The sequence below is a fragment of the Mustela nigripes genome, chromosome 12, assembly GCF_022355385.1.
Source record: "Mustela nigripes isolate SB6536 chromosome 12, MUSNIG.SB6536, whole genome shotgun sequence".
NCBI classification, from domain to species: domain Eukaryota; kingdom Metazoa; phylum Chordata; class Mammalia; order Carnivora; family Mustelidae; genus Mustela; species Mustela nigripes.
Genome location: NC_081568.1, coordinates 27,737,346 through 27,753,293, shown reverse-complemented (window position 1 = coordinate 27,753,293; position 15,948 = coordinate 27,737,346). Strand labels below are relative to the sequence as shown.

Below are 15,948 nucleotides of genomic sequence, written 5' to 3'. Positions count from 1 at the left end.
GAAAGTAGGGGGTCAACTGAGAGCTATTCAAGAGCCTCGAAGAAAGAGTTTGAGGGCTGTTGAAATAGGCTGGGGACTGTGGGAACTGAAAGGGGAGGACAGGTGTGAGAGTTATTTATATGGAGCAATAAGACTCCAGTGTGAAGGGGGGAGAGACAACTGGGAGGCAAGGACTCAGCCCAACTTCTGAGTGTCAAAGACCAGGAGAACAGCAGGTGCTGACATTTAGAGGGGAGGAGGGTTGGGGCCTGGGTGGAGAATCAGAAGTAAGAAGATGGAGCTTTTCTCAAAGAACCTCAGAGATGCGTGGGGCATCCTGCCAAATGCCACATCCAATGTCCATAGCCCATCTATTCCCATTGTAACCCTCCCTTAAGGAGCCTGCAGCCAGCTGAGGGAGGATAACAGCTTAGTGGCTCCAGTATAGCATTGGACTCTATGGATAGGGCTTCTAGTGCAAGGAAATAGGGGGTGCTCAAACAGTGGGATGAACGTAGTCAAAGTGCTCTAAAGAAAGGCGTGATCCATACATAATGAAGACCAAGCTGAAAAGGCCCTTTGAGGCGATGGAAGTTGAGGTAGCAGAGCTGAGAGGATGATTCAATAGAGAGAGAATTGCAGTAGGAGCAGGACAAGGGGCAAAGTTCTGTACTCCTGTCATGGCAACCAACTCTTCTGCCACCTGGTCCTCCGCCTCTGTCAGAATTCTTCTAGCAACAGGAGCTATAGCAGCCGCTACCATCTGCCATGTTGCAACATTCACTAGTGTTGCCTATCCCTGGGGACCGCAGAGAGTACTCCTCTGTTCCTTGAGTTGGAAGCTTCTCTACTCAAGCCCAAGGCTAAGGTGTTCAAATTTCCTCACTTCTGAATTAAAAAAAAAAAATCATTTCCTCTGCATATATAGGCTCTGCATATATTAAAGTGCGTGACCATGAATGGCACACAGAATTGCAGCTGAGGCCTGACCACGGCAGATCAGAGGAAAATCAGCAACTCCCTTACAAACACTAATGCTCTGAGGACATTCAATTCCTTAGGGGCCACATCACACAACTAATTAGTCAAATTGCTTTGAACAAAACCCTTTGTTTTTATTTCTAAACACAGCTAAGCCATACTTCCTCCATCCTGTGTTTGTGCAATCGGTTATTTGTACATAAGTTGAGCAAACCACGTAAGAGGTTGGCTTTTGGTGTTAATATTGAGTGCCTCGTCTATTATTTACCAGCTGTGTGACTTGGGGCAAGTTAATCATCTCTCTGAATGTAATTTTCATTCTATGTAAATGGCAATCCTAAGAGTACCTACCTCACAATGTTGTGAGCACTAACAGAGATGATGTTTATAAAGCTCTCTGTGGAGTGCCTGCCTCATTGTAAACCTTCAAAACTAGCAGCTATTATTAGTCCCTTAACTTTATTATTGGGTCTTCTTTCTTTTATTGAACAGAATTTAATTCAATTCTCTTCCAACACTGTTTCAATCGTAACTACAGTTGGCCTGGATCTTATATCCCTTTTTGAATGTCTTTGTGAATGTTTTGTATCACAGAGATCAGTAAGATAGACAGGGGTAGCAGTTCTTGTAGCTAACAGTCCATTGAGGAAGGGAGATAATAAATAATTTGTGTTATGAATCTTTTGTGTCCCTCTACTGGGTCTGGACTCACTTGTCCTTGCACGTAGTCCATATTTGTTGACTTTTCCCCCCAAAATATTATGAACAATCCTGAAGACCACAGTGATATCCAGAAGAGAGCCACCAAGATAAGAGAATTCTATCTCATAAAGGTAATAGCTGGAGGACATAGCAATATTTAGTGCAAAAGCAGTAACAGAACAATTAGAAGATGGTTAGGCATTTCCTAAAGTTATAAGACTTGAAAAGCCCTCAAGTAGATGAGTTCTAGCACATTATTCCTTTGTCTGAGAGAATCCCATGCAGCCTTTAGTTTCAGTGTGAAGTTCCACACTTTGCCTGCCCGAGGACCTGTGTAGGAGAGCTCCTTCTACAGCTCTGGGTAATGCCTAGTCACAACATCTGCTTAGTCCTGATGATGATGAAGAAATTGTGACATGGTAGCAAATACCCACCAGCAAGACCTTTCATGTGGTGGTTGCTTTCCTACTGCTTAGATGAGTCAGTGGGCCTCAGGAGAGAGATTCTGCAATGTTCTTATTTAACAATGTTGTGCAAGAATATTATGAGAGCAAGGGATACCATTAGCTCTGCTTTTAATTTTTTTCTGTTACAAAGTAATGTGGCCTTGTCTTGTTCAGTTTTTGGTGAAATGTGGATTAGTTTATTGCCTGTGTCCTCATCATGATATTTTAATTATTTGAACTCAATTTTCAGATATTCCCTTCCTCCCTTCTCTGGAATAACTAGAATTATCTCGTAATAACTAGAATTGCATGCAAATCAGCTAAGTTGGATTTTGAAATCTCTGGCAAAATTTCTTCTCCATCTCTATGCCTCTAGGTCACCATCCTCCATCATTTTGAAGACAAGGGTTCTGACAATGGAGCCCACAAGAGGCAAATTAAGGAAATGTGTCACTCCCCAGAAAGAAAAATAATTGTTATTAACGATAGAAATTGTCTTTGGATTGCTTGTTATTTTAGTGATCAATCTAAAGTGATATTTCCACACATTTTGCACAAAAGTATCAATAGACTCTAAAGCTGGTTATGATTTTAGTCTTAGGTTCTGGAGCAGAGTAATAAAGAAAATACAAAAGAATCTCTGACTACATGGATCTTACAACCTATTGGAACAACAGGCAAACAAAAGAGTAAACATTTAGTTTGTCAGATGTTGATAAATACAATAGTAAAAAAAATTGTGTTGTGTTGGGCTGTGGGTTATTTCTGTTTTGTTATGCATTAAGGGAAGACCTTCCTGACAAAGTATATAAACAGGCTCCTTAAAGGAAGTGAGGGGACAAGTCATGCAGATATTTGGGGGAAAATCATTCCAGGCAGAGAAAAAAGTACCTGCGAAGGACCTGAGACAGAAATGTGCAGGTATGTTCTATGTTCAACAAGGTGGATTTGTCATAAGTAGGGTGGGCAAGGGGCAAAACAGCAGGAGATGAGATCAGAGAGGTAGCAAGGAGTAAGCTCAAGGTGAGGACTTGGGTTGGATGCTGCATGAGATGGGATGCTGATAGAGGGTTGGAGCAGAGGGGTGACATGACCTCACTTGTGTCATAAAAGGTTCCCCCTCTTGGCCTGGACAGGTTGAGTTTGTGATGATTATAAGCCATCAGTAGGATAATCAAATGGATAGTGTGAGTGAAGTTTGGATTGCAGGGGATATGGGAATAGAAATTTCAGTATTGGCCTCTATTAGTACCCACAAAGTAATGGAAATGGATGAGTCATCCAGGGACTGACTACACATGCAAAAGGAGGTTGAGTTCTGAAGCTCTCCAACATTTGGAGATTGAGTAAAAGAGAGGAGAATCCAACCACAAGAAAGCCACAGAAGGAGCAGCCAGGGAGAGGATAGAGACCAAGCAGGAGTTTCACAGAAGACCTACCACTGAGGATGCATTATCACTCACTTAAAAATAAAACATTCTCTTGAAAAAAGTATCACTGAATTTGAGTCACTAATCTATATAAATAAAAAAGATATAATTGTGCAAATATATCCATCTATATGGAAATATAGTATTCTACTAGGAAAGAATTAGGAATAGATGATAGGAAGTGGCTGTACCAGCAGGTGATGATGCAGCCTTCTTTTCGTTTGGCTGGTGTGACATTCTACTGCACATGGAGCAAGAATGACAAAATGTACTTATCAGTAGTTCCCTGATGTGGAGTTTGGGGGGAATTTCACTATATTTGCCTATTGTTTCCCCACGTCTCATAGGGAATTTTCATGACTTATGTGTGTGTTTATTTTTGAACATATTGTCCAATGCTGTCTATTTTCAAAATCACTTAAAAATGCATTCCTTCTTACTTTGGGTTTTTGCTCTGTAATTAAGGTTTATTATAGAATATTCTCTGAGTTAAGGAAGGCCCCATTTTCATCGCTGCTCATAATCTGGTAGGGGTCATTTCTATACTTTCAATGACAACATATATGACTAACACCTTGTTTACATTGATGTTTGGATGATTCATTGTCAAATTATAAAAATCACACTCTTGTCTTCATTTCTTTTCTTCTATAAGTCTCGAAGGAGTTCTCTCTCCATCACTTCCTTGTACATGCTCACTCCTTTGGAGAATTGTTTTAATATCCTAAGGGAAGAGAAACAAAGAGAAGTAACAAATATTAATAAGTGATTTAGGATTAATGATCACTTAACATATGGGAGTGGTGAAATAGTAAATTGTTTTTATTTTTTTTTTCTTTAAGAAAATAGTGCCCTATTTAGTTAAAATGTCACCCAGCAACTTACTGGCTATACCCTTGGAAAGATATCAAAGATCTTGGAGCCTCTGTTTTCTAATCTAATAATGAATAGAACTGTCTTATTAAATTAAATAGCATTTGTAAGAAGCAGTTACACAGAGTTTGGCACATAATGAACAAGCCAAAGTGTTACTTCTCTAATAATGAATGAACAACTGTATTCATATTGTATTAAAGAAAAATTCTAATCAAGTCAGTCATGTCTACAGATTTGAGAATTTTAGACTAGCAGATTATTTGGAGGGGAGATTGTCTCATTTCTCCATTTTTTTAAAAACAATATTAAGAATAGAAGATCTGTTTTTCATCCATTTAAAATACCAGCATTTTACATTTTACGTCACAGACACTGAAAACATAAATTTAAAACATCAAAAATATTTTAATAATGTAAGTTTCTTTTCTTCAGAGCTGAGTTCCAAAGGTTTCAATCTGCCTGAGGTCACTTTGCGCAAGAAGACATAAGTTAGTTCACTATCTGAGCTGACCCTTGCCGAGTGACACACACTGTTTATTATCAGTCACTACCAAGAATCATAGTGAATCATTTTCTTATGAGATCTTGTTCTTTGAAAATACAGATGTCCTGCAGCCAGAGGTCAAACCTGAATGAACTAAGTGAAAAAGAATAGCTGCTCACCACTGACCTTTCTGGTCCTACCTGCCATAGTTGTTAATAACACGTCTCCTTTGAATAGTGAGTGTACTTAGGACAACTAATGCTGACTACGGAATGATCTCTTGGGAATGAAGGAGTGAGCTGACCTGGGATCATCTGATACTCTGCAGCATGGACAAAACCATAAGCTCCAGATATTTAAGTCAGCTCTGGGTAAGTTTGCCATTGAGGTCAGAGGCCATAATTTTCAGTAGCAGTTAATGGAGAAAAGCCCTGAGAGTCTGGAAATGTTTGAAATGGGTGCTTTGAAAACACAAACCGCCGAAGCAGCCATCATAGTTTGTTATGAAGATAAAGGAGAAGGTTGGAGACTATTTTAAAGTCAGATACCCTGAAGGTACAGTGGGGTGAACAATCCTTCAACTCATCCTTAATAATTTGTATTTTGTCCTCATGTAATTAATTGGGTCCCAACTCATTTGCTTATAAGAAATTGTCCTGTGGTATTTGGATTTTAATACTAAAAGATTTATTATTATTTCTGATTGAATGGAAACCTTAATTTCAAGGATGGGAAAGGATGCCTGATTTAAAGCTTTGCTAAAAATAATTTACATTGAGTCAACATTATTAGGTTGGTATAGAAAATCATTTGTTCACTTACATTTGTAAGTATACTCATCATGGGAAATTAATTGATTTTACTAACAACCCAGTTAGAGTACCCTCATTGATCTTGTCACATTTATTTAACCTAAGCATTTCCATAATAATTTAGGAACATTACTCGACGTGACTTCTTTGTATTAGATCTATGAAAATAGAAGTTAAATAAATGACTTTAAATGAATGACTGTGAATTCCAACACAATCTGAATCTGAATCTTCCCCATGAGTAGTGGCCATGTCGAGATATCTGGGACACCAATCTGGACTCTTTGTCATTATGGCACTGCACAATGAAAGCTTTCTCTTTCTTTTAGAAGAGCAGACACTGAATTCAGGAGTGCCAGGTTATTTATTTCTCCACATATAATTTCATATAGCTCTGGACACTGCAACTACCAGCAAATCGGTACTAGTAATAAGAGTAATAATAATCATAATGTCTAACATTTATTATCAGGTGCTTTCTACCTGTCAAGCACTGAGCTAAGCACTTATTTGTACTAAGTCATCTAATCCATGCACGAGCCCTAGGGGGGGTATGGTAACACTATTTTACAGATGAGGGAACCAAGGCACCATGAGGTCACTTGCCCAAGGTCACACAGTTTGTTGGTGTGAACCCCATCAGTGTGGCCCCTGGGCCCACTCTCTCACCCACAAAGCCAGGCCACCTCCCAATAGGAGCAAAAATAAAACATAGCAAAATCATTCCGAATACTGTTTTTTCAAATATATATATATATTTTAAAACGTTGCTGCTTCCAAACACAAGCCTTGTAAACACAGAGCTATCAGGCAACAACCTTCACTTCCCACTGTTTATAACAGCAAACAACATTTTAACCTGAAAAACCACATTCTAGCTTTTGCTCTACTTATCTTGAAAGATCTTCAAATAACATCACTGTGGTTAAAGTTCATTTTAAAATGTGATCTATTTACTTGCACATGGATATTTGGAGGAGAAATGGTGACAGGATGGCTTTGACAGAAACTGAGTCTTCAGAAATTTTTTTTTCCTTTCCTTTATTTTTAATCTTTCTTTCTTTCTTTCTTTTTTTTTTTTTCTCCTCAGTGAAAATGAGAATAGAGCTTCTTACTGGAAAGGGAAGCTCTTTTATTTTAGAATATCAGGGCTTAGGCTTTTTAGGTTACAGTCTCAACTCTCTGATTCCCATTTCTAGAGTCCCCTGTCTTCTCACGGTTTCGAGGTGGGAGCAAGGAGGGAGGGACCTGAACTGAAGCCTCTGACTCTACAGAAACACTGTGGTAAGGAAGGAGTGAATGGACAGACCGACTGCTGACAGACAGGCTAATTCTCTTTCTGCTGTTAGAGCATCAGGAGATCCTGGTCCTGGGAGACTGACTCACTGGAGGTCAGCACCCCATGCTGGCCGGCCCCAGCCAGAGGGATGCTGCACGCCAGGGAGATTTGGGAGATGTGCAGAGATGGTGTTGGTAGTCAGTGTGTCCAAGTGCCCCAGAGGAAGAGTGGGTGGTGGCCCAGAATCCTGCTATGCTGGAGCCAGTCCTGTGCAGAGAGACAACACTGTCCAAAATGTCAGTAGTGAGGTGTACTGCAAGTTGATCAGATTCCTTCTGAAATGGGGGAAATGCATAAATGAAAAGAGCCCCAGGGACTCAGCTTACCCTAGGAGTCAGAATACCTTTTCAAGGGGCTGCCTCTTGAAGCCAGTCAGCCACTGGCTGTTTTCTTTTCTTAGGAAAATGCTGACTAGAATCTTCTCTGCAAGTTAGCCATGTTTAGTCTGGCCAGAGTAAATGTGTTCCCAAATCGCCTGACTTTGTAAGGAGTTTTCCTCCCATTAGGGGAGGAAATAGTTGCGGCATCATTTTATGTTCTTACTCATTCTTGGTAATTAGTATAAGATAGATTCCAACATATAGCTCCAGAACCTACCTCATACAGAATGATGCTGGCCCGGAGGAAAGCCAAAGTGGGGGAGATCCCCACAACTGGCCACTGTCTCATCTTCCCTCACCATCCTCTCCACTTTATTGTCTAGTTCTGGTGTCTTCTGTTTCCATTAATTCTAGGATCACACTGACCTATGCCCTCCTCCTCCTAAGTTGGGGAAGAAGGCTAATCTTTATTAGTAAAAATATGCGATATAAGAAACTGGAAAGGGACATGTAATGTACTAGTTTTGAGGCAAACAGTAAATGCTTGTGGAATGCTAACCCTGTTTCCAGCTATCTTGGCCTATTTATATAGAGACAGAGCTTTTTCTTTTTTTAAAGAGCCCTATAAAAGGTAGAGATATAATGATATGATACTGTGAAGAGACAAAGAAACACTGCAGGATGAAGATGATGTCACATCACGCCCCTACTCAGAACCCCTACAGGCTCCCCGTCTTCCAATGCAGTCCTGTGTTCACGGCCTTGCACAGGCCTCTCCTTTTTTCTGTGATGCTGTCCTCTCTCCACCCCAACAGCAAATTCACGTTCATGTCCTCTCCTGATAAGGCTGGCAGTATCATCGATAGTATTGCTAGCTATCTCTACTCTCCCTGAACTTGCTGCCCTCTGTCTATCACAGGCTGGCCTGTCTGAGCTGATGCTGTTGCCAGCTTAGCTTCTCCTGACCCTGGTACGGCCAGCTCCAGCTTTCCTCCTGTCTCTGTAGTCCACACTGGAGATGTCCCACCATGTCCTGATCCTGAGATCAACTGAATTAAGACACTTTTGGCTAATACTCACTGGGATTTTGTAGTCTGAATAATTTGAAATCAGATCTTCAATAAAAGGATGCTTCAAAAGAATAGCAACTTCAACTGGCTCCAGATTCTTGGCACCTAGGTCTTGAAATACTTTGACAAAGTTCTTTAAAGAAGAAAAAAAAATGAAGTTAACTTTACAGTCCTGCAGATGTTAAAAACTTATTTTACTTAATAAAGGAATTTTCTACAATTTCTATACCATAATACATTTGAGAGCACTTCCATGAAACCATGTTAAAACTTGAGGCTGACTTTTCTTATGAACAGGTTGCCCCTTTTATGAAAGAATCTAACCAACCTCTGAGAAAGCATTCTCTATCTGTAGGTGGCTGGCAAATCGGTTAGGGTCCTGTACTTCTTTTCCTCCTTGGAACACTTTGAGTAGTCTTTCCATGGAAATCTTTTCGGTGTTCACGTTCTCAGGGTTTTCTTCCTTTCTCTCCCCATCTTCTCTTAGTTCCCCTTCCTCACTCACAAAATTTCCCTCGAGTTCAGGATATTCCTCAAATGGACTCATATCAGTCAAGGAGGAGGTCTGCATGATTAAATGAAGAGAATATGAGGTTGAACTGATCTTTCCAGTAATGCAGACATTTAGCACACGCCAATGTTGCAACATACTTTTCATGCAATGAAATGATGGTGTCTCCCACAACCTAGCCAAACAAAGTATAGAAGAGAATATGCTAGCTGCATTGGAGATCATGTCAAGATTCTAGACCAATTCTGTCTGTAGATTACAGATGCCTTATGTGGGGTGTGTCTTACCACCATACATGCCAGGCACCTCAGCTTCCTCCATAAATGGATACTCGAGAGAATTAGCAGAACTGGTATCAGACTTCTGTATATGAATGTCAATTTTTAAAGGATTTGCTTTAAAGGAAATTGACTATAGTGGAAAGGTTATGGCAAGTAATTACTTAAGCTTGATAGATTCTAAGAGCTTCAGAAATGTTTATTTTTATACTGGAGGTTAAATCCAATTAAACACTGGAAGGCAAGAGAGAATACAAACTGAATGTGGAAAGTCCAGTGGGATTGTTATGGCAGCTCCTTGAAACATGTCCAAGAGCCATGAAGTCAGGTACTGGCGCTGTGAGTATGGGAAACAGTACCTTGTTTCTGGTATAATTTCATATTTATCAAAAGCCTGAAAAATAGTCCTACCTATTGACCCTATAGTTACAGGTCTAGGAATTGACTCTAAAGAAATGTGAACAAAGACTTTTACATATGCATGTTTGTTCAGTATTACTTACAGTAAACACAGAAAATCTGCAATCCCGAAAATGTGGAATGGTGACAAAAATTACAGTATATTTCTGTCATGGAATACTATACTGCCATTAAAAGTGTGGTTTAGAAGACTACCTAGCGACATGAGAAAACACTCACAGAATAAATGCGAAAAGAAAATAATAAATACACTAGGATCCTCATTTTCTTATATATCTATGCTTATTAGTGAAAAAAAGTAAGACACAGTAAAGAGTTAACAGTGGTTACCTCTGTGTAGTGGAACAGGTGATTTCTTTTTTACTTATTTTTGTACTTTCCAAATACTCTACAGATTTGTATTTATTGTATTTACTGTAATAAATATGTCTAGGTGAGTGTGTTTCCTAGTGAGATAATTGATATTTGACCATTTGCCATAGAAAAATGGGCGATTTTAGAATGTTGATGGGTCAGATGTCAGAAAACACCCGAATATTGATTCTCCTTTATCCCAAGAAAGGAGAAAAAGCTAAATGTAAGCTTTAAATAAAAGAAGGGATCCAATATCTATAAATATTCACTTCAGTAGAAGCATTAAGTGCAAGTTAATTAATCATGCAAATGGAAATTCTTTCCACGTAGTCATAAAAGTCCCTGATATAAAAAGGATTATAATACATCAGTAAATTAAGCATCTGATAGTTGCCAGTCCCTTTAGGAGATTGGTAGGGGCTGTAAGTAGTATAATGAAGACAGGTTGCATCTTCTTTAGCTCTGGGTAGGTTGGGTTTCTATATCGTTTGGTAAATTGGGAATTTAATCTAATCTGAGATAGAGAGAGAGAGAGAGAGAATGCTTTATTAAGTCAAGATTTTGGAATTAAGTATAAATATCTCTATTCAAATTCTTCTCTATTTTAAACAATTGAAATGTTACATTGCAGAAATGTGAAACTGGCATTTTTGTATCCCCCTAGGAAGGTTGGGGATCATCACACTGGCTACCTAACAATAGTTTTCCAGGGCAAGAAAACATTTTGTATCATGAAATGAACAAAGTCAAGATGTCAAACATCTTGCTGAGTGGTGCAGGATGAATGGACTTCTACTGAGACTGCAGTATAAATGCTGCGTGGACATGATAAAGATAGAACCTGTGGGTGAGCAAATGACTTGTCGGATTAGATGAGCAGGTGGTACTAAGCTAAACAGAGAAAAAGCCTTGTCCCTCTGCACTATTTCCATAATTAGAGAGAGACCAACTTTTCAGAGGTCCAGTATAATCATTATGGGACAAATGAATTGTGGCCAAAAGGCAACCATTTAAGCCTTTGAAATTTTAATGAAGAATCCTTATAAATATCAGTGTATGCTTTTGCAATTTTTGATTTTTTTTTTTCTCTCTCCACAGGGTTGAGAAAGAATAGACTTAGTGGTTCAGTGAGAGGGCAGGGAATGAGCGGAAGCTGAGATGGGAACCCAAGGTGCCAGATCAGCATCCTGGTGAGACTGTAGAGGGTGAGAGAGAAGAGGCTCTCTCTGACAGACATCTCTGAAAGATCACAATTTTGAATGTGGGTGTATGAACAAAATCAGCGATGTCAGTTTGAAGAAAAGCCAGTGCTTCTGAGTGAGCAGTTACTAGTGGAATCAAAAAACTCTTTCCGAGTCACATTAGCATCTGAGCAGCAGGACAGATTGTGGTGCTAGCAAACACGATGTCACACTCAGCTACCTCTTGAAGGCTCAAGATCTCCCAAAAAATTTGTCCCCAGAATGATGCCTGGCCATGCTTTGCTTTCATTCAATCAGTTCAGTCCCACCTCTCCGAGACAAAACAGAAGGTCAGTCCTTGGGACTAATATGGGCAAGGTGTCAAAAGCGTAAGAAGGAATGAAAATGTGTATATTTCAAACCCCAGCATCTCAAATGTTCTGCCAAGATGCTTTAACAAGATCTTCAAAATGTGGCAATTTCATGCCTACAATTTACTGAATTCCTACATCATAACCCCATACCACGCAGGCCAGAATGAACCACTTTCCAAATGTCAGCTTAGTTAGAGCTTCATCAGGACTAGTGCATACTTCCGAATGCTTTGCTCTTGAACTTCTTTTGAATTACTCAAGAAGCCATGGATTTGAACAGAAGGTTTGTGCCACATTGAATATAACAGCATGAGTCATAGAAATGGAGTAAAGAAGAATGAACTGTTGGGAGATTTCCAGTTGTTTATGCGGAAAGCAAAAGCAGAGATTTGATTTAATGTCCTGGGAGTGAATGTGGATCCGTTGGAGGTGTTATTTCTGAGCAGGCTCAATCTGGCTTCCTGGGAAGAGGTTGCCCAGGAAACTAGAACACAGCTGGAAAGGGCACAGTAACAGAGTAGCATAATTGGAGGTCGGATAGTAAGAATAAGGGGTGAGCAAGAATGAGGGAGGTGGGTGGATTCTGTATTTCAAAAGCTCAAGCTCCCACGGTTTGCCCCTAGACAGGAACAGGCCTCTGTGGGTGGTGTGTCACAAGTGTGCTCTTTGTCCCCTGCCTCTCAGACTGGTTCCATCTGTGTGGTGCAGTGGTTATGGAGCAGTTCCTGTGCAGTGTCCCTGGGCTTTAGAAGAACTCTGGAGAACAGCTCTGCAGGGACTTGCTTTCCAGGTGGGGCACTAGCTTCTGTGAATGAGTGGTTTAGGGACAGAGGAGAGGCAGAGGCTTCCTGTGCTAGCTGGCCTGGCTGCTACTCACTCAGGCAGCTGTCTGTTACTATAGCAACAATTCTAGCACACGCTTCCTCTTTCCTGGGCTTTCCAGCTCATTGCAGCCTCCTTGAGCCTACTATTGCCTCTGCTGGGAATGTCTGCTTTCCGCCTCTCTATCTTGCAAACAGGATTCTGTTCCTCTCCTCTCTCTCTCTTCCTCCCTTCTTTTCTGCCATGTTTACAAACATTGATAGAACACTTGCTATGCAGCAGCTAACATGTTGTCCCCAACTCAAGGTGGAAATAACTTAGCAGTAGGATTCAACAGACAGACAAACTGCTGCCCGAATCACTAGTTCTTCTTATTTCCTTCCGTTGCCCCCCTCCAGTCTGCTCTCAGCACTGCAGCCAGAGAGATCTCCATATATTTTAAGTCAGACGGCCATGTTCCAATAACTTCTCATCTCATCTCTTGGTAGAGTCAAAGTCAAGTCCCTACAGTGGCCTCACAGCCCTCTCCCCCTCACCTTTTGTTCTTACTACTCTCCTCCAGCTCACTTCTCTCCAACGACAGTGGCTGGTCTTTGGAATTAGGGCTTGGTATCCACTGTGGTCTTTACTTCGAATTGCAATTACCTTGCAGCTCTTCACAGCATTGCAACCCACCCCAACTTCTGTATATTTCCCTAAATTCTTTCTTTTCCTGTAGCATTTATTTCCATATGGTGTATTCTATATGTTACTTATTTTATCCCCAGGTCAAGTGTGGTTTCTCGTACACAGAAAATCTGGATGAATATTTGTTGAGTAAACACATGCGTGCATGCAGTGGTACTCAGCCTTGTCAGGGAGGATCTGAGTATAAGGGGACCCATTTGAGAGTGTTCAGTGTTGCTCTTGAGTGTCAGGGGAAGCTTCATGACTCATATCGTAGTTGAAAAAGACCTTGGATACTGGGAAGGTCTTGGACCCTTCAGGGTGAGATGCAGGGCATTCCAGGCAAAGCAATAGCAAAAACAAAAATAAGGAGGTGAGAAAAACACTGCTTTTGTTCAGTAAGACCATGTTAATCTGTTATTTATACTGTGTCCCTTCCATGTTTGGGGCATTGTTCTCCCATTCTTTTCTGCACAGATGGGGGCAATTAGACAAAGTCCCTTCAGGGGAGCAAATCTGGCCTCTTCTGTATGGGGCTATGCAGAGGGCATGATTTACAAACCCAATTATTAATTAACTGACTCACTCAATGAAATTTTTGCTGAGTTAGTGCCAGTAATTCAGGTTCAGGGTTGTGGCAGGTTCAGAATAAGACAGATGGCCCCTCCCTGCCCCCAGGATGCCTGAAGTCTAGAAAAGAAGCTGAGCTGAAGAAATAGTTATTGTGAAGAGACCATGAAAGAAATACAGAATGTTCGGAAATATATGGCAGTGGGTGCCTGACATCTTCTGAGGTCAGGGAAGCTCTTCTGGAGGACAGACGTTTGACTGAGACCTCCTGGTAGGCTATGATCCATGTTCTAGTTCGCTCAGGGAGGCCCAACCTATAAGGGGAGATAGGAACACCCCTGGGGAAGTAGCAAATGCAGTCCCAAAAAAGGCAGTTCAAATCTAACTCCTATTTATTTGGAAAAACTGAAACTGGCCTTCCAATACTGTCTAAGGAGACAGTATTCTTGAGTGAAACAAACACTCTTGATGTACTTTCTGTCACTGTGTAAGTGTTGAAATAGCAACTACAGCACATCAGGTCATAAAGGCCCGAGTGGTCAGCTTACTGGACACCTGCCTGGCCTCACTCTGACCCAAATAGGAGGGAAAGCTATCTCTCATCCATTTGTTCAGGGCCAAGACCCAGGGTTACATCTAATTGTGTCTGTTTCCTCGTGTATGTGAAAGCTGTCACAGAAACTTCCCGCACTTTTTTCTTTTTCTTTTTTTAAGTGAATCCAGAATACTCTGTTTTCACAAACACGTATGAAAGACAAACAAGTGTGGCTAGGACATCTGCAGATTTGGACTGGGCAGTGCCTCTCTCTCCTCTGTGTCCATAAAAGAAGGATGGACACAAAGTGTTCCATTATGAGCACCACAGCTCTGTCCCCAAAAAGGTCAGGGGAATACTAAAATTCATGCAAATTGGCATCTAATAAGTACATTAGTTAGCCCCCTGTTCTGAGGCTTTTTCATCCCCAAAACCTAGGGAATGCCAGTCCTTTAGAAATCTCAAAATGGAGTATGAGGTTTTATTAGCTATTAAGCTGCTTCGTTCTTGGCTGCAGGAGATGCAAGGTACCTATGGATTTCAGGTGGCTGAGTTTTGGCCTGAAACACTATCAAGTGTCACATGTATCTGGGATGTCTGAGATGTCTACTTGTTTCACGTGGAATTTCCACATAGGATGACAGATAGATTGGATTGATACCTACTTCTTTTTCATTTAGAAGCATCAGCACTTCATGTAAAATAAAGGCTGTCTTTTATGGAACAAACTTGGATTCCACCAAGAAACTGAGCAAATTTTGATTTTACTGCAAAGGTTTTTTGCTTCTGTTTTTGTTTTTGGATAGTGGGTCTCTAGTTCTTAATACAATTGAGTAAAGCCTTATTGAAGACCTACTATGTGTAAAGTATTGTGTTATGTATCCAGAAAAATACAGAGATGAAACAAACAGAGTCTCTGTTGTTAGAGGTTTAGGATTTCCTGTCAACCCCCTCCAGACTCCAATGGTAGTCCATTTCTGGAACACAATTACCTTTTCTACAATAACAGGAGGAGTTTTGATTGGTTGGAAGACATGAGTCCCGATGGCCACACTGAGAGCCCTGTAGACCCCTTCCACAGCATCTGGATGACAAGAAAAATAAAGCAGCATCCGTGTGTAGTCAAGTTGAGGCGGATCCTTCTCATGGTCAGCAAATAGCCTAAAGAAAAACTGTCACACAAAAAGAATTTCAATCAAAGATTAAAAGGCTTAAATTGGGTAAACAGTAGATGGACAGGCAATGAAGGATCCTTTCAGGAGCTTTAGAATAAGGCCACTTTCTGAGGATTGAATCAGTAAACATAATATGTAATGAATTGCATTAAATGAAGAGTATGCCAAGTTAAAATACAGAAGAGTGAGACTCAAAATTCTAATGTTAAAGAAAATTATATGCTAATCAACGGTATCAACATTTTTAGAAAAAATATGCTAGTAAAGGTGGTGGGGACTACATTTTATAGTTTTTTTTTTAATTTTTAAAATTTCTTTTCAGTGTACCAGAATTCATTGTTTATGCACCACACCCAGTGCTCCATGCAAAATGTGCTCTCCATAATACCCATCACCAGGCTTACCCAACTTCCCACCCCCCTGTCCCTTCAAAACCCTCAGATTGTTTTTCAGAGTCCATAGTGTCTCATGGTTCATCTCCCCCTCCAATTTCCCTCAACTCCCTTCTCCTCTCCAAGTCCTCCGTGTTATTTCTTATGCTCCACAAATAAGTGAAACCATATGATAATTGACTCTCTCTGTTTGACTTATTTCACTCAGCATAATCTCTTCCAGTCCCGTCC

At 40.5% G+C, this 15,948-nt stretch overlaps 1 protein-coding gene across 1 annotated transcript in view; it reads right to left on the bottom strand.

The window, feature by feature from the left end:
* Positions 1 to 4,043: 4,043 nt before the first annotated feature.
* SPEF2 (sperm flagellar 2) overlaps positions 4,044 to 15,948 on the bottom strand; it is a 173,060-nt gene continuing 161,155 nt past the window's right edge. The window contains exons 35-38 of the mRNA XM_059416314.1: positions 15,143 to 15,322; positions 8,768 to 9,004; positions 8,450 to 8,572; positions 4,044 to 4,262 (exon numbers count right to left, since the gene is read on the bottom strand). Coding sequence (XP_059272297.1) covers positions 4,173 to 4,262; positions 8,450 to 8,572; positions 8,768 to 9,004; positions 15,143 to 15,322 — 630 coding nt within the window. The 3' untranslated portion in view covers positions 4,044 to 4,172. The remainder of the gene's footprint in view (positions 4,263 to 8,449; positions 8,573 to 8,767; positions 9,005 to 15,142; positions 15,323 to 15,948) is intronic.